The sequence below is a fragment of the Pseudorasbora parva genome, chromosome 11 (genome assembly GCF_024679245.1).
Source record: "Pseudorasbora parva isolate DD20220531a chromosome 11, ASM2467924v1, whole genome shotgun sequence".
Classification (NCBI taxonomy): domain Eukaryota; kingdom Metazoa; phylum Chordata; class Actinopteri; order Cypriniformes; family Gobionidae; genus Pseudorasbora; species Pseudorasbora parva.
Genome location: NC_090182.1, coordinates 44,779,612 through 44,807,281, shown reverse-complemented (window position 1 = coordinate 44,807,281; position 27,670 = coordinate 44,779,612). Strand labels below are relative to the sequence as shown.

At 41.3% G+C, this 27,670-nt stretch overlaps 1 protein-coding gene and 1 long non-coding RNA gene across 4 annotated transcripts in view; both read right to left on the bottom strand.

Moving 5' to 3' along the window:
• Positions 1–1,063: 1,063 nt before the first annotated feature.
• LOC137092451 (uncharacterized) lies at positions 1,064–19,130 on the bottom strand. 2 transcript variants are annotated; one of them, XR_010908289.1, is made up of 5 exons: positions 18,998–19,130; positions 4,105–4,181; positions 3,918–3,989; positions 1,744–1,800; positions 1,064–1,306 (listed from the first exon to the last, which is right to left on the bottom strand). It is a non-coding gene; the product is annotated as an uncharacterized lncRNA (long non-coding RNA). The 2 variants fall into 2 exon arrangements; XR_010908290.1 differs by having other exon boundaries at positions 4,105–4,178.
• Positions 19,131–24,131: 5,001 nt separating this feature from the next.
• The window catches only part of rgs14a (regulator of G protein signaling 14a), a 41,204-nt gene continuing 37,665 nt past the window's right edge, over positions 24,132–27,670 (bottom strand). For both annotated transcript variants that reach the window (XM_067456696.1, XM_067456697.1), the window contains exon 14: positions 24,132–24,357. In XM_067456696.1, coding sequence (XP_067312797.1) covers positions 24,194–24,357 — 164 coding nt within the window. In that variant the 3' untranslated portion in view covers positions 24,132–24,193. The remainder of the gene's footprint in view (positions 24,358–27,670) is intronic.

The following is a 27,670-nucleotide window of genomic DNA, read 5'->3' as shown; positions in this document are numbered from 1 at the left end:
AAAATACATTTTGGTCCAAAAATATCAAAAACTACGACTTTATTCAGATTGATATCTCCAAAAAGATTCAAACGGTTCATGAATCAGTGAATCAATCAATGATTCGGATTGCAAATGTCACGTGATTTCAGCAGTTCGGATCGCGTCAAACTGCCAAACTGCTGAAATCACGTGACATTGGCGACCCGAATCATTGATTGATTCACTGATTCATGAACCGTTTGAATCTTTTTGGAGGAACACGGAAGAGAAGACAATGCTGAATAAAGTCGTAGTTTTTGATATTTTTGGACCAAAATGTTTTTTCGATGCTTCAAGAGACTCTAATTAACCCACTGATGTCACATATGGACTACTTTGATGATGTTTTTATTCCCTTTCTGGACATGGACAGTAAATTGGGCATAGACTGCATGATGAACGGAGGTCTTACAGGTAAGGAACGACATTAGGGTGAGTCATTAATTATATAAATTTCATTTTTGGGTGAACTAACCCTTTAAATGTGACGTTTATCTGCTGACCCCCAGGGCATCCAAGATGTCGGTGTGTTTGTTTCTTCAGTAGAAATGTGTCAATGTGTGGTCATGAGCCGCAGGGTTTAATTTGAAGTTGTTTGTGTATGTTTTTTTTTTACATCTTTACATCAAGACACTTACATCTTCGATGCTATGGGGGTAAGCAGATAACCATCCAATTTTCATTTTGTGGGGGAACTATTTTGTTTTAAGCCTAATTTTAAGTGAATTTTTACCACTAACTTAACTCAGCTTGAGCTTCTTTATAAAACACACGTTCATGTTCATCGGTGAAATCACAGTTTCTATAAACAGCATGTCAGAGGACAGAGATGCAGTGCAGATGGACGGACGGACTGATCCAACAGAAGGAAGAGCTACACTGCTAAAAATAGCTTTAGATACCCATCCAAATATCTAAAAATTCTTAAATCAAGATGCATTTACTGGATAAGTAAAATGACATAAGATATTTTTTTCTTGTTTTCTGGGGGAAAATATCTAAATGAAGTGAGTTTTTGCTTAAAACAAGCAAAAAATTTTGTCAACGGGTTGAGAAAAATAATCTTATTTCTGTTACAAGACACAAGATTATTTTGCTCACCCCATGAGAATTTCTTAAGAAATTGTAGATATTTAGACTAGAAACAAAACAAAAATACTAAGTAAGACGAGCATTTTTGCGAGTGTGTGTGTGTGTGTGTGTGTGTGTGTGTGTCAGATTAATGACAGCATCATTTCAGCTCTTCTGTGGATGATGCTGGAGTCACATTTTCTTCTGGTCCCTCCTGAAACACAGAACCAAGAGATATTCTATATCGTTTTTCTATATCAAGGTGTTTATATTATGCTAATTACATTCATTATAGTGCTAGTTTAACAAAAAAAAATTTTTTGACTATGTAAATATAGTATATACTAAAGTATGTAAGTATAAATTATATGTATAAATAAAGGACAACAACATATATTTAACAAAAAATATTTTGATATGAAAATGCCACATGGATACTTTCAGGAACATTTTAGAGTGATGACAAACCAACCACTGATATAGAGATTTGCCAAAATGAGCTGAACTTACCAACTCAAACCATTTTTTAGACACTTTAATAAGCTATGTTTATTCACGGTTTCAGGTTGTTGGTTTTTTATTTTTTATTTATTTAAAAAATAAATAATAATGTTAAGGGCATTTGGTCATGATCTACACACACACACTCACCTTCACCTTCTCCAGTTCTGATCCTCCAGGTAGTGATTTCTGGGAGATGTGGAAGGCCTGACAAATCAGAAGACAAATATTCACTCAAACAATCAAAACTGAGCTGGCATTCTCTACACAAACAATGCAAACATGTATGCTTGGTCAATGCATTGTGCTCCTATACATTAAAGTGCTCTTAATGTATGCTTTTTGGCATATTTATTGGCATCCTTTCATGCAGTGTGTAATAGAGCTGTTTGTGGATGTAAAAGGTCTGCAAAGTTTCCAAGATCAATGAACAGATAAATGGAGTTATTGTGTCCTAAAAGAAAGAAGTGATTCTAAACTAAAGTGAGTCGTCAGTGATTCCTCTCACACGTCCTGCTGAACTTGTGAAGGTTTGTAACTAATTTGCATAAAGTCAGCCTGTGATCTTCATTGGCTGAGCATTGTCTGCTGATCACTGTAGCGTGTCTGAGATGGAAGAGTTTGGTTGGGTGTTGTTCATGTGGAGAAGACGCTGTTTTCTGCTGCCGAAGCAAATCCACTTTGATGAGATTGAGACGTTAAACCCACGCCGTAGTTACTGTTCGTATCACTGTGTGTCAAGAGCTGAGATTCAATTCAGAGTCCTGCACGTGTCCGATTTTGTAAATCTGTTAAACCGCATCCGACATGGAGCACTAATTAAAATTCGCACCCGACCTGACCCGCTTAAAATAGAACCGACACCCGACCCGCACCCAAAATAAAATCAGTTTAGCATATAACATTATATAGGCCTACACATTTATTGCCAGGTCATACAAAAGTAATTAGAGGAACCGTGCCACGTCTTTAAAATTCAAACACATTGTTTTCAATGAGTGTACGCACACCGCCGGTGGCATTCGGTGCCTGTCCGCGGTTACTCAGGAAGTTGTTCAAAATCCTGCCGTGCCACAGAGCGCCAATGTACTGATTTCACCCTGTGCTACAAGATGCACACATCGTGCAGCTCTTCTGTCAGAAGTGGATTCAAAACTGCGCGTATATAATGTGCGCGTCCGGTGCCGAGCTTCGCGTCTGTTGTGCGACCCCCCTTGAAGCCTTGTGTGATTTTTTTGAAAGTGAAAGAATCCTGGGAGGGCACGCAGCGGCGCGAGCACAACCTGATATTGTTTGAAATTATTTAATTAACCTGAAATAAAGGCAAGACATTGCTATTTTTGTAGATGTGTTCCTAAAAATATGCACGTTGACTGTATTAAACCTGTGTTAGACCTGTGTTTCCCCTTGTCCGACCCGACCTGCATCCGTATCTGACACAGCTGGATGTTTTTCACCCGTTTCAGTAAAATTTGCGGGTCGACCCGTCGGGTACCCGAACCCGTGCAGGACTCTGATTCAGATATGATAATTAGAGTTTGGTTTCTGACCAATCACAACAGACTAAGCCATCTGACCAATCAGGGCAGAGTAGTTCTCAGAGAGGCGGGGTTTAGAGAGACTGAATCCTTGATCGAAACGTTTCAGACACAGAGAAAGAACTGATGCTGCAATGAATAATCTTTTTTATGGAATGGGAAACCTTTTATGCATGCAAACCTTTTGTAGGAGACTATGACACAACATTAGAAGCCTTTAAAGTCTGTGAAATCAAAATTGACCATATTTACTTTGTTAGGACATATTAAAGGTGAACAATTAATCGTTGCAAGTTAATACACAGAAAAAATATTTTGTTGTGATAATCTTTCATCAAACGTTACTCCCGGTCTGGAAATGGCGTTTCTTCTCAGATGATGTCAGTTTGACGGCCTAGGTTTGAAAATGCCTAACCACTCCCCTCCGACTGTTAGTCTGCTATGAGCGTGAGATGGAGGGGAGGAGCGCTGAGGTAAACCCTGCCCTCTATTCTATATTCCGTTTCACTTGGAAATACGTCACAGCACTGAAGAAAACTCACTTGCTTCTTTAGGTTCACTGGGACTTTAAAATAACATAATAGGGCAGTTTAACAAGCATTCTTGGACCACTGTGGTGTTAACAGTTGACAGTGTCCTTTATCTGGTTTGATGGTTCAGACATTTGATGTGATGGTGTAATTAAGGTATGTTCTATACACATGTCAACAGTTAATGTGCATTTATATTAATAATGTAAGTATCAATTATTCATCAATTTGTTGAAGTAGAGCGGTGGTCTTCAACCTTTTTAGCTTGCTGGACTTCCTCTGTAGACTTTGACCTGCTTTTCACTGCGTGTCTCTGGGGTGAAGTGGACTGCAATGACACACACACACACACGCACACGCACACACAGAGAGAGAAATTCAGCAAAGTAAAATGACCACATCAGCAAAGGTCACTTTTTGCCAGCTCAGCAGGCCATACTCACCTTCTGATCCATGATTTAACTGTGTAGACGCAAGCAGATGCTCTCCTCAAACCCAATCTGATCTACCTGAGCAGCTGCTGTCAGAGAGAGAAGAGAATAAAGCCGTCATTACAGACAGTGAATGGAGCTCTAGTGCTACTAACACTAGAGGTCACTGTAGCGGCACAGTAAAAACATTCAAAACTGCTAAGGGGCTGAGTGCAGAAAAAACTTGGTTGTGTTTCTCGGTTAATGAATGCAAGCTCGGTTCCCTGAGAGAAGCAGAGTATTGCATAAGTTATCTTATGTTGTGGGAAAAAACTCCTTTTCTCAAGAATATTTAGGCCAGATGTATATACAATTGTAATTGTATATATGTATAATTGTAATTGTATATATGTATGTATTGTAAAACACAGTGCAGCTGCACAGACCCCAGCAGGGCATACAAGCGTGCTGATTGGCTGTGTTGCGGAAACTGCACAAACCTATGGCGATGCGGCTGAGATGCACAAACTAATCAGGTCGATTCATGCCCTAGCACATCAGTGTCCACCAAAATGAGTATGGCCTATGGATATAAAAGCCATAGGATACACATCAAATCGACTGAAGACATCCCCGATCTAAGCACAATAGCATGACGGGTAACGCAATACTCATTCCCTTCTCTCAGGAAACCATGGTTTAAGTTTAGTAACCGAGACGTTCCCTTTCGAGAGTACTATTTTATTGTGTAAGTTAGCTTATGTTATGGGAACCCAATTTAAAATGCCATGTGCCCTTCTAAATTTTGCCCCATACTTTAGAAGAGTAAAAGTTATGAGTCTCAAAATGAGGCCTACAAATGATGAGCCCTGATATAAGGGTATATTGCAGAAAAATAAATATTCATGTGTCGTGTAATTTAGATAAAACTAGACAGAGTAGATTTGCGTCTCTTCTGCCTTAGACAAGGGAAAGCTAATAGCGAAATTACCTTTTCTCAGAACAGAGTGGAGAGCACTTCGGGTTACATACACGTCTTGGTTTGAGGACAACTTTGGAGTCGTTAGGCCCAAACTCAAGGCAAGAAGTGCTCACCAAGAGCACATGCAAATCACTAACTCGCTTGACTGAAGATAGTGCAAGCAAAAGAGCAGTTCTGAGCTAAAGGTGCTTCAGGCTCACAGGTACACCAGCTTGAGAACACTGACCATTTTAGATCACTCTCACTTCAGAAACAGTATTCAGCACCCCTTTTGGGAGGTTCCCAGGTATCCGTTGATGGGTCACACAGGTCTTGCTCTCCCTGTGCATCCATGCTCTTGGAGAAAAAAGTTAGGCAATGAGCATTGTATTGTGAGGCAAAGAGATCAACCTCTACCTTGCCAAAGATGCTCCAAATTAACCGAATCAATTGTGGGCGAAGAGACCAGTCTCTGGAATGGGGGTTTGTCTCTGGATAGCATATCTGGGCCCTGGTTCCGAATGCCTAGCACATGCGCTGCCCTTGGCAAGTGTAGGTAGTGCTGAGCCTATAAAAGGAGACGTTTGGCCATGGTGTGCAGGCCTGAGTCCATCTGGGGATTTATATAGGCTACCACTGACGTGTTTTCCGTTTGGAGCAGGACGTGGTAACCCTTTATGAATAAGGGGAAAGCTTTTAACGACAGATCACTGCTCTCATCTCTAGACAGTTTATGAGCAGATGCCTCTCCGAGCTTGACCAAAGGCCGGAGATGGGCCTACCTTCGTGCAGAGCACCCCAACCTTGGTTGGATGCATCTCTTAAGATCATTTTCCATTTTGAGACTGTGTCCATACTCACGCCAGACTGGTACCAGTCGGCTGCTTTCCAAGAAGGCGACGCATATACAGTAAGCCCAGTTTGAGTACTGCTGATGCTGAGTCCATGAGGCCTAACATCCTCTGAAAATGTTGATGCTGGGACGTGCTGGGACGAAAGCCACACTCTCACCTGCATCGAGTCCATGACTGTCCCCAAAAAATAAATATTCTGGCTGGGAGACAGCGCGCTCTTGGCACTAAGACCCAGACATTCTAGATGGCTGAGGAGCCAGGACCTGTGATTTATTAACTGTGCCTGAGATTGGACTATAACCAGCCAATCTGTAGTCGCAGGGAGGTGAGGGCCGCATCCATGCACTTAGTAAATGTACGGGCTGCACGGGATAGACAGAATGGTCGTACTTTGTATTGATATGCCTGCCCCTGCTATCTAAATGTGAAAGTAAGCATATTTCCGATCCACTGAGAAAAGCCAATCCTCTGGGGAAATTTGTGCAAGGATTTGTTTTGTTGTCAGCGTTCTGAACGAGCGTGTCATAAGAGTTTTGTTCAGATGTCTGAGAGCTAGGATGGGACTGAGACCGGCATCCTTCTTTGGAACAAGGAAGTAGCGCTGTAAAAGCCTGACTTGGTTATTGCTAAGGGGACAGTTTCTACAGCCCCTTTTACTAAGTTTCAACACTTTGGTACGAAGCTCGTGACTCATGTCGCTCTTCACCGATGTCTCGACCACGGCACAAAAGCACGGCTGTCTGCAAACAAACTGTAGCGAGTAACCTCATTTTATTATGTTCAACACCCACTCTGATATACCGGTGATGGCCTCCAAGGCCTCGCCCTGCATATAAGGGGGTTGAATTAATTCTGGGGACAGGCCATTTTGTAATAGGGAGCCGGTCACCCAGCTGTTTTGGGCTTGTGACACTGAAGGGACAGCGCTTATGTGTAGTGGCACGCACTGTGCACTACATTTAGATCACGTCTGGAACGAGCCGGTGAGAGGGCCAACAGGGGATAATCTGTGTGATTTTGTGGCGCTTTGTGAACAGTGCTTAGTGCTTATGTGCAGGGGAGCATACTGTATAGTGGGGACTGGGAGAAGTATAAAGAAAGTCTGTGATGTTAATCTGGCCATGGTGGGACAACTACTGTCTCTCTCTTTCTGTGGTCAGGAAGCTTTGGAGGCTCTGAGTTCTACACAATTTTGGGTCAAGGTCCCCTTTGCTCTGGCGATCCATAGCAGCTCGCAGAACGTGAACGGTGGTGAGTCTTTGTCACTGATTGAGGCTGGAAGGCCAGCGGCACTGTCTTTGAAGGCGGAGGGGGCTGGTGCAGAGCTGGAACACTTTGGGAGGAAATGGCGCATTGCTTGTGCTTCGGTGAAGCGCTCAGCAAACCCGTTTACACTGGGCAAAACAGGCCAGTGGTTGAGATGGGGAATCCAGGTGGGAGGCTTTAATCTGTCCTCTTCATGTCCGTTAGAGTCAGACAGAGATGGCACTCTAGCACTGTCAGGTTCGCCATGCTGTGATTTTCGTTGATGCAGGGCTAAGTCAGTGATGCTGCGCAGGTCTTTGAATGCCTCAGTATCAGGGCCAGACGCATCCAGAGAAACGAGAAGTTTGGCCTGAAACACTTGAAGGACAGCCATTGTGTGAAGAGCCAAAGCAGCCTGGCTGCCAGAGGTGTATGCTTGACCAGCGATAGCGGGTGTAGTGCGGCAGGGCTTGGATGGGTGCGTTGCTTTTGACTGCCATTCCCAAAGCGGAGGGCGGCAAAGATGTGCCACGACCGCTTCGTCAAGAAAGGGAAGACTCTCATAATATTTATCCTTCGCACTGTTGAGTGTCGAGAGCTCTGAAGAAGCAGAGTATTTGAGACGAGCTGAAAATCGTGCCTTCCACGATTTCGTCAGCTCGTCTTGAACTTAAGCGAAGAAGGAGGCATGCCTCTGCAGAAGCCACTCGTCCAGCATGCTTTGCGTGGGTTCCTCGGGATGAGACCAATCAAGCCAGAGGTCTCCGACCGCCCTGGTCAGCAGGAAATAGGACTCGCTGCTAACTGAGTGGGGTGTTGGTCATCCTGGGTGAACAAGACCCTAAAGGAGATTCTGAGAGCAAAACACGCGGGGAGATTCAGCGTGGGCTCACTTGTCTACTCGGGCATTCTCGGTCCTGTCCACGGCGCTTCTTTTTTGCGGCCCAAGCCAGAAAAGAGGGAGAGCAGAGGGAACAGAGTCCTCATTGAAGCTGACAAGTAAAGCACACAAGGTCGACAGCGCCGTTTTGTCGCACTTCGGGCAGCCTCTTAGAGAGTGCAGCTTCAGCGTGGTCACGGCCTAAGCACATGGTGCAAAAGATGTGACAATACACAAGGCACAGGATACACGAGACATTTCTCTGCAAAAAATGCTCTTCTTACGTAGTATTTTTGTCTTGTTTCTAATCTAAATTATTTTACTAGATATGCAAGATATTTTCTTGTTTTCTTGAAAATAAAATCAAAATGAAGTGAGTTTTTGCTTAAACCAAGCAAAATGATCTGCCAATGGAAAATAATCTCGTTTTGGATTAAAATCGTTTCTTGGTTCTGTCCCAAACAGAAATATGATTATTTTTCTTACCCAGTTGGCAGATAATTTTGCTTGTTTTAAGCAAAAACTCGCTTCATTTAGATTTCCCCCCCAGAGTAGTCTTCTAGTAAATGCATCTTTATTCTTGATACTTGAACTGGAAACAAACAAACAAAACAAAAATACTCAAAAAGAAGAGCATTTTTTTGCACTGTTGAAACAATGCCTTGCTCTTTTTGCAGCAGCAAACACACACACAGCTTATAAAGGAAATAGCACGCCGGACAGCAGACTGAAGGCAGTGTCCAGTGCAGACAGGAACCGGTGTCCTCAGATCTGCAAAGCAGGTTACTCGTTTCACTGAAGGCCTTTTCAATGGCAGTGACTTCTCAATCCGGAGGTCAGTGAAGGGAAGCTGAAGGAGAAATCTGAATCTTATGGCGTAAGGGAGGCATTTAGCATTTAGGGTGTCACACATGCTAGGGCGCGAAGCAACCTGATTGGTACGCATATCTCAGTCGCCTCGCCATAGGTTAGTGCAGCTGATGCTGATATATACGCTGCACTGCGTTTATATACAATTATAAGGATCCTTTTGGCTTCAATATTCAAGAGAAAATTTGTTTTTCCCATACCATAAGACCAACTTATGCATTACAAAAGTGTGTTTTGCTGTTGGCGCTTTTTATTTAAAGGAAGTGTATGTAAGATTGTGGCCAAAACTGGTACTGCAATCAATCATTTTCAAATGACTGTACAGCGGTGTCTCCCCCTGACCCTCTTTAACTCGAGGTTGCCAGATTGGCTGCAGGATCAGCAGGAATGTTTGTAGATCTGCAGCTGTGGTAACTAGAGCAGATCTGGCAACCCGGATGCCCAAACACTACTGACTTTTGATTGGTCGATAGATGGAGGGCGGAGCTTCAGGCCAAAACACAACATGTCAACATCAACATCAGTTGAGGGCTGCAACAACAACTTTAAAATGACAATATCCTGGCCGGACTACTGTTGTCAGAGATAGAAGTATCTGAAATTAACATTAAAATTAACATGATTTCTTAATGTCTAGTGACATATCAGGACCATTTTATGATTCATTGAAATACATTTCTTACCTACAGTTCCTTTAACCTAAGACCATCTATATATAATAATATTATGTGTGAGTCACGTGGGGGAGAGGACGCTGGCGTCGTCTGTTCGCCGCTTCTCCACCCACAACAAATCATGTTAATGTACTATTAGATTTACATTTTATTTTATTTCCTTATGTTTGTGACTAGTCTAACAGTCAGAGCTACAATTGGGACTGTTGCTGATTGCTGGCAGCCACTGAGAAGTCGTTGTTCGTCGTTTCGCCGTTTTCAACCGCTTCTCTAATGTTTACGTTTGAATTGCTGCGGTTGGTTTCTGGTTTGGAGGACATTTTATGTTTCTCGCCGCGGGTGCTCACTGGTGGTCTCCCTTGGGCTTAAGCTGCATGGTGGCTGAAGTTTGCACCGGGCTAGCGTCATCCGGGCTCTCGTCGTCGGCGTCCGGCATGATGTTGGGATGTTCTGCTTCTCGGCTGCGCCGCTGTTCCGTCCTGCATTGCGACCGTGGAGCGACATCTGCGCCGGCCCCGGTGTGTCCACAGAAGTGCCCGGAGGAATGTTCTGCCTCCTGCATGGTGCTGCAGCGATCCCCATCGTTTGAATCATCATGAAGAAGACCCATCATCTGGTCTTCAGCTGTCGTGCCTCGGCGATGTCATCGGGACACTGCCGCTGGGAGAAATCTGAAACATGGAGTGGACCACAGTGTGCTGCGGAGCTAACAGAGACTTCCACCATCAGCTGTTTTCTGTTCACCATCAGCTCTGTTTCTGTTCACCATCAGCTCTGTTTCTGTTCACCATCAGCTGTTTTCTGTTCACCATCAGCTCTGTTTCTGTTCACCATCAGCTCTGTTTCTGTTCACCATCAGCTCTGTTTCTGTTCTGTTTTCTGTGTTGGTTGATTGTTTGTAGTATTCTATATTTTTACTTGTTATTCATTTTTTTGTTGTTATTCCCCCCCCCCCCCCGTTGCACTTTGAGATTCTTCGGAATGAAAAGTGCATTATAAATAAAATCTATTATTATTTATTATTATTATTATAAAAATATTGTATGTGTTGCATTTGTTTCATATTTGATACATCAGGATTTTATGGATCATATAGTATGATATAGGGGAAAAAACAGCTACATTTTATTCAGATCAACAAAAGAGCAAAAATATCAAATTTGGTGATCACTTGTAATGTAAATCAATGAGAACTATCAAAGCTCTAGTTGTAAAACATATAATGCAATGCAACACAATGATGATTGAAACCAGATGATCAATATTTGAGACTCACTTTTGAACCTGATTCTAACCTAGGCTGCTTCAGTCCAGTAAGTGTTCATCTGGGTTCATACAGGTGGAAAATAGCTTGCTAAAACCCAGTGCAATGCATCTCTCCTTTTTGTATACAGGGTTAATGTTTCATTGTGCACTGTCCCTGTTCAAATAAAGAAATAATAATAATCTTAAAATATTACTAACATAATATTATGCTACATACATATACTACATAATATACACTATCAAAGATATTATTACATTTAAGAAAAAATCAGTGCGGGTTTGACAGCATAAAAGACAGTGTAAAGCACGAGCTGAAGGAGGATGTTTGTAAAATTATACTAAAAGACGTTTATTTGCTAACAGAAGGCATGTGGTAGATTGTGTGCAACAGGTTTTTCAGCAGATGCTTATCACATATGTATCAAATATGATACAGTAGTGTTACAATCAGTAGTGTTACACTTCGGACAACATTTGTGGCATAATTCCAGGTCACACACGTAATCATTTTTTTAAAAAGTTGCTTTAAAAAAGCACAACGCAGTAAAGTACTTAGAATGGAAAGAATTAACTTTAAAAGCCAGAAAATTGAGATACCAAATCAGATAATTGCTTGAACTTCGCATTATTTCTCCGCTCTGACATTTATGTAGCCGGAACGTCTTGAGTGTGAATTAACACTGACAAAATTTTAATTTTCAAGACAACCTTTCATTAATCTGCCATCTATTGAGCAGAGATGAACACGCATCCAAAGTGTGTGTGTGAGAAGTTAAAGCGAAAGCAATGAGGCGGAGTGTGAGAGGTCAAGTTCTCGATGTTCTGCTGTGACTGTAAAGAGCTCTGTGGCTCGAGAAGAAGAAAACACACTTCCTATCGATTCATCCACACCAGTGACTCAACAGCACTAAAGGTGACGTTTCTAAAGCAGAGCAGCGTTTCTCTACCCACTGACACACACACACACACACACACACATCATTCTAACATTGTTCTCTGAGCTTTGTGAGATGGCTTTTTAAGAGGACACTGTGGGTTCTGAGTGGTTGTCACAAGTTGCATTCTTTTTAAATGATATATTATACATACATAAATATATATAACACACAACATTGCCCAAAGAATCATACTGCCATACAAACATAAAATAAAATAATACTCTAAAAATGTATTATAATAAAAATAAAAAATAAATAAAAGGAAACTAAAAATCAATGACATCAATTATATAATAAAATTGCAAAATATATTAATATAGCAATAATCGAAAAGTAAATCAAAAGTGTTGCTTATAATATTACTACATCAGTTACATAATAAAATATATTTATAATAAAATAGAACTAAATTACAATATGATTTATCCTCTAAAATGCCACAGAACACAAAAGCAAATTTCAAATGTATTGCTAATGTAATATTACATACATTTTAAAATATATTACATAAATTATTATAATTATAAAATAAAAATAATGAAAATTATTTTATATAAATAAGAACAATTAAAATGTATCTTAAATAACATTAAAAATAATACATTTTCAAAATTTTAATTTCTTTTCCCACCCTCATTAATCTTTTTTAATTAAAGCTGTTCCTGAAACTAATAAAAATACTATTTAATAATAATAATAATAATAATAATAATAATAATAAAATATTACGAATTTAAACAAATTTACACAGGAAGAAGAAAAGAGCTGTCTATGAAAGAGGACAACTTTGAGGAAGATTTGTATAGCTTTATTTAATGATTTTAAAGCTTATTTGTATGACATTATGTATACATTGTCACAAATTTCACAATTTGATTTGATATTGATTAACTTCGGGCCAATCAGGAAGAGGTCATCGCAAATTGTATGTACTGTACAATGTGTCTGTGTGTGTGTGTGGGGGGGGGGGGGTACATGTGGTGGATCTTTTGGTGGTATACATATATTGATTCTGTGGTAATATTCTCATCAGTGTTCTATCAGCTTTTACATAGGTTAAATCTGCATATTTGTCATATTTACCCTAGAGTGATATTTAATTTAATAAAGGCCTTGTTTTATCTTATTAAATGTATGCATCATCTTTCATGTTAAATTCTTACATTTGATTAATAAATTCAGTTATAATAGTAAAGACACTATAGGCTGTTACCAATCAAATTAAATAATTTAATCTGCAAAAAAATACAGCTGCAATAAATAATGTTATAAAATTGATGTTCTAAATAAAAACATGCAATCCTACTTTTAAACATAACCGCCAATAGGGGGCAGCAAGTGACCGTCTTAATGAGCGAGTCATTGAGTCGTTCATTCAAATGATTCATTCAAAACGCTGAATCACTTAGTAACAAAACACCGCGCTGAGTGTTGCTTTCCTTTGGAACTATTTTCGTGGATCATGGGTGAAATAGAACAAAAAAACTTGTTTGGGTCAAAAAATTTAAGTAACCTAATATTAATTAGGCTACTTGTTTACTACACCATTCATGCTACACAATTCACGATTGCAAAGTCGACTTGTGTTATTAACAATATCATAAATCATAAATATCAAAAAACTACAAAAAAACTCAGTTTTACCCCACTATGTTTCTTCTGTGAGTTTATATTGCTGCTCACCTGTTTTGATTTCTACACGAATGTCTCTTACAAAGAGACAGGCAGCACGAGCCTCAACGCGACTTTGTTACCAGAGGCAGAGATACTTCCCATTATTAATCGTTGTTTACAATGAATAAAATAATAATAACAAAAATATCTGAATCACTCGCGTTTCTGGTTATTTTAATATTTTATTTGTCCCAGAAAAAGAAAGTCAAGCCCTTGGCTTAGGCTACAGACAGCACTGTATTCTCCCGTGACCAATGGTTTGTCTGTATGTGTATTCAGAGGCAGTGAGCAATGGGCTTTCAATATAATAATAAATAAATACGTTAATGCACGATAAAATAATTGCCGGCATTAATTAATTAATGCGTTAATGCGATAATGCATTAAATTGCCCAGCCCTAGTATTTATACATTATATATTTATAATTATAATCATTTTAAATGTTGTCTGGGGCTATATGCCCCTGCTAGGGTCTCCCAAGGTAAACAGGTCCTTAGTGACGGGTCAGACTAGGAGCAGTTCACAAACCCAGTATGATTAAAATAAAAACGAGGACCGATACGTTGCCCAGGAGGCCACCACGAACCCCAACCCCCGGCCTGGCTCCAGGGTGGAGCCCCAGCTGTGCCATGAAGGGGGTTGGGGTTCGTGGTGGCCAGGCCTCCACCATGGGGCCCGGCCAGGCTCAGCCCGAATGAGCGACGAGGGGCTGCACTCCTGTGGGCCCACCACTAGCAAAAGGGATCGTAAGGGGTCGGTACATAGTAGATCGGGCAACAGTCAAGGGTGAGGACTCCCGACAACCCGATTTCTGGACACGGAAATTGGCTTTAGGGATGTGGAATGTCACTTCGCTGGCGGGGAAGGAGCCTGAGCTGGTGCGGGAGGTCGAAAGGTACCGGCTAGAGATAGTCGGGCTTATCTCCATGCACAGCTTGGGCTCTGGAACCACACTTCTTGAGAGAGGCTGGACTTTCTACCACTCTGGAGTTGCCCATGGAGAGAGGTGACGGGCTGGTGTGGCTTTGCTTATATGCCCCCCAGCTCAGCTGCCATGTGCTGAAGTTCACCCCAGTAAACAAGACGGTCGCTTCCCTGCGCCTTTGGGTAGGGGATAGGTCTCTCACTGTTGAGTACCTGGCCCTCTTGGGGTTTCTGGGAGGGGTGCTGGAAAGTTCTCCCATTGGAGACTCCATCATTCTACTGGGGGACATTAATGCCCACGTAATTAGTGACAGTAACACCTGGAGGGGCGTGATTGGGAGGAGCGGCCCCCCTGATCTGAACCCGAGTGGTGTTCTGTTAATGGATTTCTGTGCTAGTCACGAATTGTCCATAACGAACACCATGTTCAAGCAAAAGGGTGTCCATAAGTGCACATGGCACCAGGACACCCTAGACTGGAGGTGGATGATCGACTTTGTGGTCGTCTCATCTGACCTATGTCTTGGACACTTGGGTGAAGAGAGGGGCAAAGCTGTCAACTGATCACCACCTGGTGGTCAGTTGGATCCAATGGTGGGGGAGGAAGCTAGACAGACTAGGGAGACCTAAGAGACCTAAACATTCTGTGAGAGTCTGTTGGGAACGTTTGGCCCGAGACCCCTGTCAGAGAGATCTTCACCGCACATCCTCCGGTGAAGCTTTAACTGGATCCCGAGGGAGTCCGTGGGGACCATGTTCACCACCTCCATCGTTGACGCGGGGTAAGGTCACCTGTGCCTGCCGAGGCAGAAATCCCGGTGGTGGACACCAGAAGTAAGGGATGCCATCAAGCTGAAAAAGGAGTCCTATCAAGCCTGGCTGGCTCGTGGGACTCCTGAGGCAGTTGACAGGTACAGGCAGGCCAAGCGGACAGCAGCTCGGGTAGTTGTGGAGGCAACAAATCAGGCCTGTGAGGCGTTCGGTGAGGCCATGGAGAAAGACTATCGTTTGACCTTGAAGAGATTCTGGCAAACTGTTAAATGCCTCAGGAGGGGGAATCAGATTTGTTCATGGTGCATGTTGGACTCTGGCAAGGTTGCCCTTTGTCACGGGTTCTGTTCATAATTTTTAGAGACAGAATTTCTAGACGCAGCCAAGGGCCGGAGAGTGTCCGGTGTGGGGACCACACAATTTCATCACTGTTTTTTGCAGATCATTTTGCCATCCTCAGGCCAGGACCTTCAGCATGCACTGGGATGGTTTGCAGCCGAGTGTGAAGTGGCTGGGATGAGAATAAGAACCTCCAAATCTGAGGCCAGGGTATTCAGTCAAAAAAGGGTGGTTTGCCCACTTCAGGTTGGTGGAGAGTTTCTGCTTCAGATGGAGGAGTTCAGGTATTTTTGGGTCTTGTTCATAAGTAAGTGAAGGATAGAATGGGAGATCGACAAACGGATCGGTGCAGCTTCTGCAGTAATGTGGTCGATGTACCGGTTTGTCGTGGTAAACGAGCTGAGCTGTAAGGCGAAGCTCTCTATTTATTGGTCAATCTACTTTCCTACTTTCACCTATGGTCATGAGCTGTAGGTCCTGGATACAGGCGGCCGAAATGTGCTTTCTCTGCAGGGTGGCTGGGCACTCCCTTAGAAATGGGGTGAGAAGCTTGGTCACTCGGCAGGAGCTTAAGGGGGTCGCACACCGGACGCGGAGCTCGGCGGCGCGCCACGTCTTTAAAATTCTAACACATTGTTTTCAATGAGTGTACGCACACCGGTGGCGGCATTCGGCGCCTGTCCGCGGCGACTCAGGAAGTTGTTCTAAATCCTGCCGCGCCACAGAGCGCCATTTCAAGGCTTTATATTAAAAGTATATTATTGTTAAGATATACTGATTTCAACCTTTGCTACAAGACAAATTTGTTTTACATTCTGAGTTCAACAGCTTGAATAAAGTCTAAACATATTTTGGGGAAATTAATAATAAACGTAGCCTTTTAAAATGTGCGCTTCTGGTGTGTGATACATGAGACGCTGCGCGGCGCGCCGCCGAGCTCCGCGTCCGGTGTGCGACCCCCTTTAGAGTAGAGCCGTTGCTCCTCCACATCGAGAGAAACCAGCTGAGGTGGCTCGGGCATCTATTTCGGATGCCTCCTGGACGCCTTCCTGAGGACGCACATCCCAGCAGGAGGCCCGGGGAAGACCTAGGACATGCTGGAGGAATTATGTCTCCCAGCTGGCCTGGGAACGCCTCAGGGTTCCACCGGAAGAGCTGGAGGAAGTAGCTAGGGAGAGGGAAGTCTGGGCATCTCTTCTTAGACTCTTACCCCCGCGACCAGGCCTCAGATAATATGAAGAGGATGGATGTATGGATGGATGGATGGAAGGAATTTAAAATGATTATTATTATAAATAAGCATTGTTAAAAGCCAGACGCTTTAGTCTTTAAAAACCATGTGCTATGTAGGGACCTTTCATTTGGAGTAAAAAAAGGGGGAGTGACTTTATTGCATCAGAGGTGTGTCACTTTGCTCAAAACTGTTTGGTCCAATTTCAGTTTGAGATCTCTTCTCCAGGACATAGCCTGCCCTGGAGCAGGTTAGCTGTAATGCGTAAGTTACTATAGAGATGAACACTGCTAAAAGCCAAACTACTTTAATGGTACCTAAAACCCAGGATTGGCACAAACTAAGCTTCAACATATCTGGATAGCCAGCTTAACCGTCTTCATTGTATAGGCCCCTGAAGTATGAGCAATAAAAACAGTGATGCTTGATTTGTGCAGAACAAGAGAGAGACATATGGAGGCAGAAAAAGTGTCTTAAAAACAAGGAAGTAATGACCTTTTGTACTCGTGGTCACACCAGCGCTGCATCAGAGGCTTCCGCCTCCAAATATCAAGGGCAGTCTCATTCAGTTCCCTAGCTTGAATCAGTATGTCTTGTTCATGAAATAGGGCACTGGTAAGGACAGTAAAGGGCGCTGCCTCACAACTCATTGGGACACTAATAAAGTTTTTTTCCGGCGATGTGAGAGCTCTCTCATTGTACAAGTATTTATTAACAACAGCAGAGCTGATATCTTTCTGACATTACTTGTAATTAATTTTTTTTATAAATTCTTGCTTGTTACATATAGGTTTGCAACACATTGTAAAGTTTGTATTTTTTTTTTAAAACATCCATCACGTGTCATTATGTAATGAGATGGCTCACATAATTGAAGTTTCGCGCTTCAGAACTTCCGTTAAGGGAACATAGTGAGCATTGATTCACCCTGGTTTTCAATGTGCATTGTAGGAATTTTTAGGGAATGAACATTTCAGTGCCCTAGAAGGATTCTGCGATTGAGACATCCCTCAAAATGGCCGACCCCCTGATCAGTACCCTGACTACAGAAAATATTGACTACAGATTGACACACCCAATTTCATTGTTGTGTTTAGACCATGCGGCAACCTCCTGCGATCTCTCTTCATGCCAATACGTAAGTAATGTAAACTGCAATTCCTCAACTGGCCACTAGAGCCAGGCTCCATAAGGGAGCAGAATCTCATTGAGCCTCATGTTAAAATGCCCAACTTTAGGGCAGAAAAAAACATGTTTACAGTCTGGTACAAATTGTGGTTTTTGCCTATACTGCTAATTTTGACCTTCATGACAACTGTGAGAGGGGTGAATTTTTTTTATAACTCATTCGTTTCCATTATATAAAGCCTTAAAGTTCTGCATAATTAAGGGCGTGGTTACAGGTGGATAGCCATTCATCTGCAGTCTATAGTCATTGCGTCACCTCAGCTCCGCGCACATCCCGCCTTTTTGCCCATTTTTTGTTATCCGGGAGTGACATGCGATGACTCGCTCGCAAGATTGCGATGGCCAGCTCGCCCCTACTTTAAGCTTCAGAACGGCTTATCGGAATCCTATGGGTGACGTCACGGACACTACGTCCAAATTTTTTTACAGTCTATGGTTTAGACTCATGCTTCAGACGCCAGTCATGCAGGAGGCATTCCCCATGGTGACCCCTAGGGGACGCAGCGAGAATTTCCTTTCGAAAAGAACTTAACACTTACATTTGCTTTTGGATGCTACTATACCATGGTATTAAAGTACCCTGGAATACAAATATCAATCAGTTAATACCACTACAATACTTAATATAGAAATAAAAATCTCCAGCTGTTGATGACAATCATATTCTCACTCTGTAATGATATTTCTTCTTCAACCAGTGAGTCAGACCTGCAGTATTTAACAGCACACCAACACCTTCATTTGTGGCTCATAATAAATGATTAAAAACAAAACATTCGGTGGGGAGAGCACACATTATCATCTTCCATTTAGACACTGTTGGTGGTAAGAGCATATATTTGCTGTCTGACATCATAACAGCAGAACCAGGGCTCTGCCTCTCTGGAACCAAAACACAATTCTTCCCATATAGTTCAGTTACTGAGTCAATTTGCCTTTCAGTGATTCTGGAACAACAGACGCATACAAATACAGGCATATACCGATGCTCTCTAGACAGCTTAGGAGCTCATTATACAATACCTTCCCAACAAATACAGTAAAAACCCAGTAAATAACATCATTGTAATGCAGAGATTATAAAACGTGAGCTAGAATAAGGACACTTACCCTCCTCCTGTCTGTCAGTGAAGGTGTGCAGCAGTAAATGAATCCTTCTCGTTTCACGATGCAGTCAGTCGCTCCATCCATCCCTCCCTTTCACTCACACACACACAGCTCATTCATAATTTCACAGACACACACCCACCAGGCCAGTCACGAACAGAAGAGTGTAATGAGGAGGGCGAGAGAGATGAAGGGTTGCAGTTAACCATGAAGAAAGCATTCATGCACAATGGGTTTTCACAATCTTGGCAATATTAAGACTAAAATTAACCAAATAGTCTGATTTATTATGGTTTTATTAATACTTGTAATAATTATTTTATTTTTAGTTACAGTATGTTACTTTTAGTCATTTTTTTGTCATTTAGTTATGTGCTTGTGTCATTTTATTAGGGTATTTATATATATTTTAGGTTTGAATTCCTTTCGTAACACTTGACAATAATCAGTAGCGCAACAGAAGGACCTTTGCTTGCATTCGAAAAATAGAATTATGAAAAGTATTCCAAAAACAAAGATATGGTGAAAAAACTTTTTTTATACATACAGTATTGTTCAAAATAATAGCAGTACAATGTGACTAACCAGAATAATCAAGGTTTTTAGTATATTTTTTATTGCTACGTGGCAAACAAGTTACCAGTAGGTTCAGTAGATTCTCAGAAAACAAACAAGACCCAGCATTCATGATATGCACGCTCTTAAGGCTGTGCAATTGGGCAATTAGTTGAATTAGTTGAAAGGGGTGTGTTCAAAAAAATAGCAGTGTGGCATTCAATCACTGAGGTCATCAATTTTGTGAAGAAACAGGTGTGAATCAGGTGGCCCCTATTTAAGGATGAAGCCAACACTTGTTGAACATGCATTTGAAAGCTGAGGAAAATGGGTCGTTCAAGACATTGTTCAGAAGAACAGCGTACTTTGATTAAAAAGTTGATTAGAGAGGGGAAAACCTATAAAGAGGTGCAAAAAATGATAGGCTGTTCAGCTAAAATGATCTCCAATGCCTTAAAATGGAGAGCAAAACCAGAGAGACGTGGAAGAAAACGGAAGACAACCATCAAAATGGATAGAAGAATAACCAGAATGGCAAAGGCTCAGCCAATGATCACCTCCAGGATGATCAAAGACAGTCTGGAGTTACCTGTAAGTACTGTGACAGTTAGAAGACGTCTGTGTGAAGCTAATCTATTTTCAAGAATCCCCCGCAAAGTCCCTCTGTTAAAAAAAGGCATGTGCAGAAGAGGTTACAATTTGCCAAAGAACACATCAACTGGCCTAAAGAGAAATGGAGGAACATTTTGTGGACTGATGAGAGTAAAATTGTTCTTTTTGGGTCCAAGGGCCACAGGCAGTTTGTGAGACGACCCCCAAACTCTGAATTCAAGCCACAGTACACAGTGAAGACAGTGAAGCATGGAGGTGCAAGCATCATGATATGGGCATGTTTCTCCTACTATGGTGTTGGGCCTATTTATCGCATACCAGGGATCATGGATCAGTTTGCATATGTTAAAATACTTGAAGAGGTCATGTTGCCCTATGCTGAAGAGGACATGCCCTTGAAACGGTTGTTTCAACAAGACAATGACCCAAAACACACTAGTAAACGGGCAAAGTCTTGGTTCCAAACCAACAAAATTAATGTTATGGAGTGGCCAGCCCAATCTCCAGACCTTAATCCAATTGAGAACTTGTGGGGTGATATCAAAATGCTGTTTCTGAAGCAAAACCAAGAAATGTGAATGAATTGTGGAATGTTGTTAAAGAATCATGGAGTGGAATAACAGCTGAGAGGTGCCACAAGTTGGTTGACTCCATGCCACACAGATGTCAAGCAGTTTTAAAAAACTGTGGTCATACAACTAAATATTAGTTTAGTGATTCACAGGATTGCTAAATCCCAGAAAAAAAAAATGTTTGTACAAAATAGTTTTGAGTTTGTACAGTCAAAGGTAGACACTGCTATTTTTTTGAACACACCCCTTTCAACTAATTGCCCAATTGCACAGCCTTAAGAGCGTGCATATCATGAATGCTGGGTCTCATTTGTTTTCTGACAATCTACTGAACCTACTGGTAACTTGTTTGCCACGTAGCAATAAAAAATATACTAAAAACCTTGATTATTCTGGTTAGTCACATTGTACTGCTATTATTTTGAACAAGACTGTATATAGCATAAGCAGAAGTGCTGTTTTCCAGCATATCAGCATGTTTGCAAATGTGATTTTGACTCACTTGCATACTTCCCTCCTATATACTAGGAAAAAACTGTATGTAACAAAAGAAGTATGTCCGAATTCACAGTATGAGTGGGCAAAAAGTACCCGGATGACCTGCTTTTGGTGAGTTTCTAAATATAATGGATATCATCCAATATAATGATATAATGGACTCTTTACTATCCCATGAGGCCACGGGAGAGGATTTGTGAATGGTAGTGAAGTGACGAAACTGGGATTGCATTTAAACTACACACACTCAAACTATATAAAACATACTTTTTTTAGCACTCATGAAGTAATTACTTATTCAAAATACAAAATACTTATCTTAACCCTTACATGCATGTATCGTCAAACTACATATTTGGGGTTTTTAGCAACCCGGATCGAACGCGGATGGATCTCTACCTGTCACCATAATATAAAACTGTGCTTGTTATTTTTATAACAATTTACAATAAAGGTCTTATTTATAACACTAGTTAATGAACTTACAACAGTTCACTGCATTTATTAATGTTAATCTCAGCATTTACTAATACATTAGGATCAAAAGTTAACATTAGTTAACTAAAATTAACATGATTTATAATTAACATTAATAAAGATTATAAATTCTGTTCAAATATATTGCTTATCGTTAGTTAGTGAATAGATTAACTTTAAAGGCCCACTAAAATGCCTTGAAATGCACAGCATTATTTAATGTATTGAAGTAATTTCCACTGAAAGAGAAAGGCGGGGCATATCAATCAGCTCCTCCCTCTTTTTAAAACAGCCAATAGCATTCACAGCTCAGCCAGAGCCGTTGAGGTCCGATAGAATCCCCCTTTAGATTAAATATGAAATTGTTGCTAAAGCAAAACTGTGATCATGTGTAGTTTGAGAATGTAGTCATTTATGTTGGTGCATGTGGCAGCACTGTTTTCACTTTAACTTGTCAGTGCCGTTTCTAGTGTCACAATGATTCGCGTGACAATATCATGAAGCCAGACTTCATTCGCCCCTATGAAAAGCATATTTACACTGTCAGAATAGTTTCCTATCCCCTATATAGCGCACTGTGCGCCATTCACCTTGTAGAAAAAAGTAAATGTGTAAACAAGTGACTGATTTCAGCCATAATGTAGGGGGCGGGGCTTCAGATTCTGGAGAGCATTTGATTGGACTGAAAAACTGATGAGAAGCGGAAGTGCAGCGTGAGGTCATCAAATTCATTGATCCATATTGCAGGATTGTGAGGCTAACATATTACAATAAAAGCAAGGGTTGTAATCTAGCACTCGGAAAGCGTTCCACCCATAGGGGCGGCCATTGCTAACCAAGCCATCACCTGCTGTTAGCATCCCATTGACTCCCATTTATTTTTGAGTCACTTTGACAGTGAATAACTTTACATCTGAGGCGTTTAAAGACTCCATTTTTCCATTGTTTATTTTTAAAGAAACACGACAATCGATAAAAGGCTCCATTACCTTGTATCTTACACTACCGCCCTGCAGAAGCTGTTTTTGTAAAAATAGGCTAACGATTGTGTCATAACCAACGCGACTGTCGCACAGTTGAAAAATTACCGTATAGACAGGAGGAGACGCTCAGGGGCAATCTTTACTGTCTATGAGGCAGTCGGGGGACGTGGAGACAAAGTCTGATAAACTCAAGGGGGAAGAATGAGGAGAAGCCCATAGTGAGCCAAAAGCAACGGAAGAAAACATTTAAACAAAGTGATTCAGATTTCACTTTCCACAACTACTAGAAGACCTACAGCTGTCAGACAGGAGGCTCACGTCACATCTACGTCCTCAAGCTCAGTCTGAGCCGGCGCAGTTCGCTCCGCCATCAGGAAGTGAGTGCTTCTAATTGACTTCACTTTCCGCCGTTGAAGTCTATGGGGTCGCTGTGTCCCATTTTTTTTACTGTCTATGGATAAAAGCCAAAATAACTTCCATTTTGATTTCATGAGGGCTTTAATGTTGATAAATGTTAAATAAGACCTTATTGTAAAGCATTACCATTTGTTTTTATTTTGCTTTATTATTTTTTTGTTTTAGTAAATGTTAGTACTTTATCAAATTACTTTTTTTAAGCAATAATGCTGTCAATAAGGCTTGATAAGGATAAAGACAGTACACGACTATTAATATCTCAGCACAGATGCACTTTAAGGAAATGTAATGATCATTTACTCACCCCAACGCTGATCTAAACCTGAATAACTTCTGAAGGAGGAAAGGAGACATTTTGACATTTATCTGCCCTTTTCTTACACCACGGGCACATTGATATGACACAACCCTGAATATAGTGCACATGTTGTATGGACTAACTTTATAGCTTTTTGTCCAACAAAAAGAAGAGAGCAGCACTAACCAAATAATACATTAACAGAATTTAAATACATAAACTAAAGAAAAATAGCAATAGTTTTAGAATGACATGACACGGGTTGCTAATGACAGAAAAGTCATATTTTGCATGAATATGACTTTGCATGCCACATTTCATATCAGATTGTCTCACCACACAAAGCAAAAAAAACAAAAAAAAAGCCAAACAGTGCAACTTCCCCACAGCAGCTCACACAAAACCTTTTTAATCAGACATAAACTCGCTGTGAACACAACACTCAATGTAAAGTCACACTAACGTCTTCCCATACCAAATATGTTCTAATAAATATAAGAGCACACTTGATATTGCACACAATACAATCTGATATGAAAATAAATACTTTTTTTAGTAGGCAAATGTAGTTTGTTCTTTTGTTAAATGCAACTTCCCATAGTTCTGCATTACTTGATGGGCTGTGTTTTTAAGCACTCTATACGTATCTGTAATATACAAAATATACACACAAATCATTCACTCTCAGGTTAAGAAATGTCATTTTAACACACACACACACACACACACACACAGAGTCTTTTAAGCTGCTTGAATAGTGCTGAATGTAACTGGACAGGTTCTCAGGTCAAAGGGCGCAGTCTTCTTCCTGTGTGTGTTCGCCGGACGTCTGCTCTCCGTTCCCTGCTGGCAGCTGAAGGAACTGCGGTAACTCCAGATGCTCTTTGGTGAGTAAACCTCGCTGGTCATCCACTCGACTGCACTGGGCACGGGACAGCAACTCAACGAGAACTAAGAGACAACAGATCAATGGGTGAAGAGATCAGTTCAGAACACAATACTAGCCACTAGATTGTTAAAACCTGTGAAAAAAAACCCTTGGTAACAACAGGTAGACCTGAACCAACTATATCTGACGAGATTGGCACAGAAGGCAGACAAGGTTTGCATGGATCCAACTCATCCGGTTTCAGTGGGGTTCAAGCCTCTCCCTTCTGGTCGTAGATATAGATAGCCTAAGGTTAGAACCAACTAGGGGTGTCCCCGATTAAGGATTTACACATTAGAATCAGAATTGTCGAATCTCTCTATGGTCAACCGATAGTCAAATCATCTGTGTGTGTGAATGGGTTGGGAGGGGCACGACAATAGTCAGCAGGAGGTTAACACGATTTTTTAAAAATGGTTAAATAAAAAAATAAATAAAAAGCATTTAGCTGTGGTACTGAAATTGGTACAGAATACCGTAAAAATGTTAAGGTATTGTTACCGACTACTGGAATTTTGGTACCGTTACCCTAGCTGGCAATATGTATTACCCAATTACTGAACTGTTATTTGGAGGAGTATTGTACACTTCAGGTTTGTTCATTCATAGGATCTTTTGACTTTTGGAAGACAATATAATGTTTTGTTTCATAAAGCAACTAATTTTCAATTATTCTTTTCTGGCACAGAACACTTATTTTTGTTTAAGTGAGAGAATATCCTATAGTATTGTTTACTAACTTATTTTATAATAAAAATAATTTTGCTTTGAAGAAAAAGTGGATTTTTTTTTGTATATGCTGTCAATTATAGTTCTTAGAAAGAAAATTGTAATCGGCAAAAACAGTGTTGGCCGATCTCACTAACAAAAAAATCGGAAATTGTCCAAGAAAATTGCAATCGGTGCATCTCTAGAACTGACAATGGCTTTCTTATATAGATTTAATTAAAAGGTAATGTGGTGGATAAACATTCGTAAAACGTTCTCTCATAACATTTTAAAGCCGCGATCGAAATACAGAACATCACACAAATATATAAAAGAACATTTTGATAAATATACCTAAATAAAATACCTGCCTAGAGAGGAAAAGAACACTTAGAGTGAGTGCGTTTACATGCCCGTTCTTCAGCCGGTTGTGGTAAATGGACTGCATTTATATAGCGCTTTTATCCAAAGCGCTTTACATTTTGCCTCACATTCACCCATTCATACACCGACAGTGATGTCAGCCGTGTAAGGCGCCATCCAGCTCGTCGGGAGCAGCTGGGGTTAGGTGTCTTGCTCATGGACACTTCGACACTTGGTCAGGTGGAACCGGGGATTGAACCACCAACCTTCTGGTTTGTAGACAACCTACATGAACCACGGAGGTTGTGCCTAAAGGGGGGGTCGCACACCGGACTGAAGATCAGCGCCGTCTCAGGATCTCACACCGGACACACACATTATATACACGCGAGCTCAGTTTGGAATCGACTTCTGACAGAAGAGCTGCACGATGAGTGTATCTTGAAGCACAGGGTGAAATCAGAACACTGATGATTTGAAGGAAATATAAATTTAATATAAAACCTTGAATAGGTGCTCTGAGGAGCAGCAGGATTTTAAACAATTTCCTGAGTCGCCGTGGACAGGTGCCAGTGTCGCCGCCGGTGTGTGTACACTCATTGAAAACAATGTGTTTGCATTTTAAAGACGCAGCGCTGCGCTGAACTTCGCTTAGCACCACGCCTTTAAAATATTGAGCACCCCAATATTGCCAAAATGGTATGATCCTCGTTTCATTACACCCACGAAGATTCAACTAATAGATCGGTGGTCGAATCCGGCTCCGCATTTCGATGTATCGAATCTTCGACTATTCGGGGTCACTCCTAGTAAATAATCAGCCTATAATGATTTTTCTTTTAAAAGACACCCACTTCTTTGTTTTTGTAATCCACCTACTCTAATGTAAGAGAAAGCCCCACACACGACTGCTAACTGACTCCGCCCTATTAGCTAAGCTCCACCCCTTAGTGAGCTGTACACAGTCCGCCATGTTTGTCTTCTCGCCAGAGCATTCAATAATGTGTTCTTATTAAAGCTAAGGTTATTCAGTCAAGAGCATGATTTTCTGTTTGTCTGTTGTTTGATTCCTATTAACAGCATTAATCTAACGCACACATGCGATTTCTTTAGGTTCACAAACAGAACTGTGTGTATTTGACAGTTTAAGCGTAAAAAGACATGAAAGAGTACTTAGTTTAAAATCAGTTATATTAAAAATGTCCTGGCTCTTCCAAGCTTTATATAGCAGACTTTCATTTTTGAAGTCCATAATAGTGCATCTATCCATCATATAACTGCTCCACACGGCCCCGGGGGTTAATAAATGCCTTTCTGAAGTAAAGTGGTGCGTTTGTGTAAGAAAAATATCCATATTTAAATCTTAATAGACTAAAATAACTAGTATCTGGCAGTCAGTGGTAGGCAAGTCGACCTAAGGTAAAAGAATAACCCCTGACACGATTTAAAGGAGCATCGCGAGCTAGGACACCTCTCACGGATTGGGCTGGGCAACAAACTCAAGCCCCTCCTTCTCTTATATATATATATATATATAAACACATGACCAGTGTTTTGTTTTGCTCAATCCTCTGTGCTTCTGCATTCCTAAAATCACCATAAATCGGTGATCTACGGCCATCTGCCCGAAGTATGTTATTTTAGTCTATAAAGTGTAACTATGGATATTTTTCTTATTAACCCCCGGAGCCATGTGGAGCACTTTTATGATAGATGGATGGATGCACTAGCCTAGAAATCTAGACGCACCCTAGCGGCAGCAAATTTAATCTGCCCGCGAGTGTCGTCTAGCAACTCTCAATACCCTTCTGAGCTGTATTCCCCTAACTCTTGCCGGGCCAATCACATCGTGTATAGAGTCGGTGGGCGGGGCCATAATGACGACGGCCGAGTTGCGTTTGTGTGCTTCTAGTAAACACAGAAACTGGCGAACGGCAGTCTTTCGAATCCGCTCTGACCGCGACTCTGGAAGACTTGGAGTTAAGCTTTTCTCTGAGAAAAGAACAAAGAACGGCACTGAAGTCATTCTTAAGAAGGGAAGATGTGTTCGGAGTTTAGCCGACCGGATACGGCGAATGTTTAATCTATCAACAAGTTCTGCTTCACCTTCGTTGCTCTGGTTGGTGTAGCGCTATCCTATCGCGTGCAGAGGGAGTTTGAAAGACAACCGTTTATCCGCCCCTCAGATTGAGCTGTCAATGGAGAGTTTCCAGACCAAACATCTTGATGTGGGTCTGGCTTGTCAGGCTATGGATGCACTTAAAT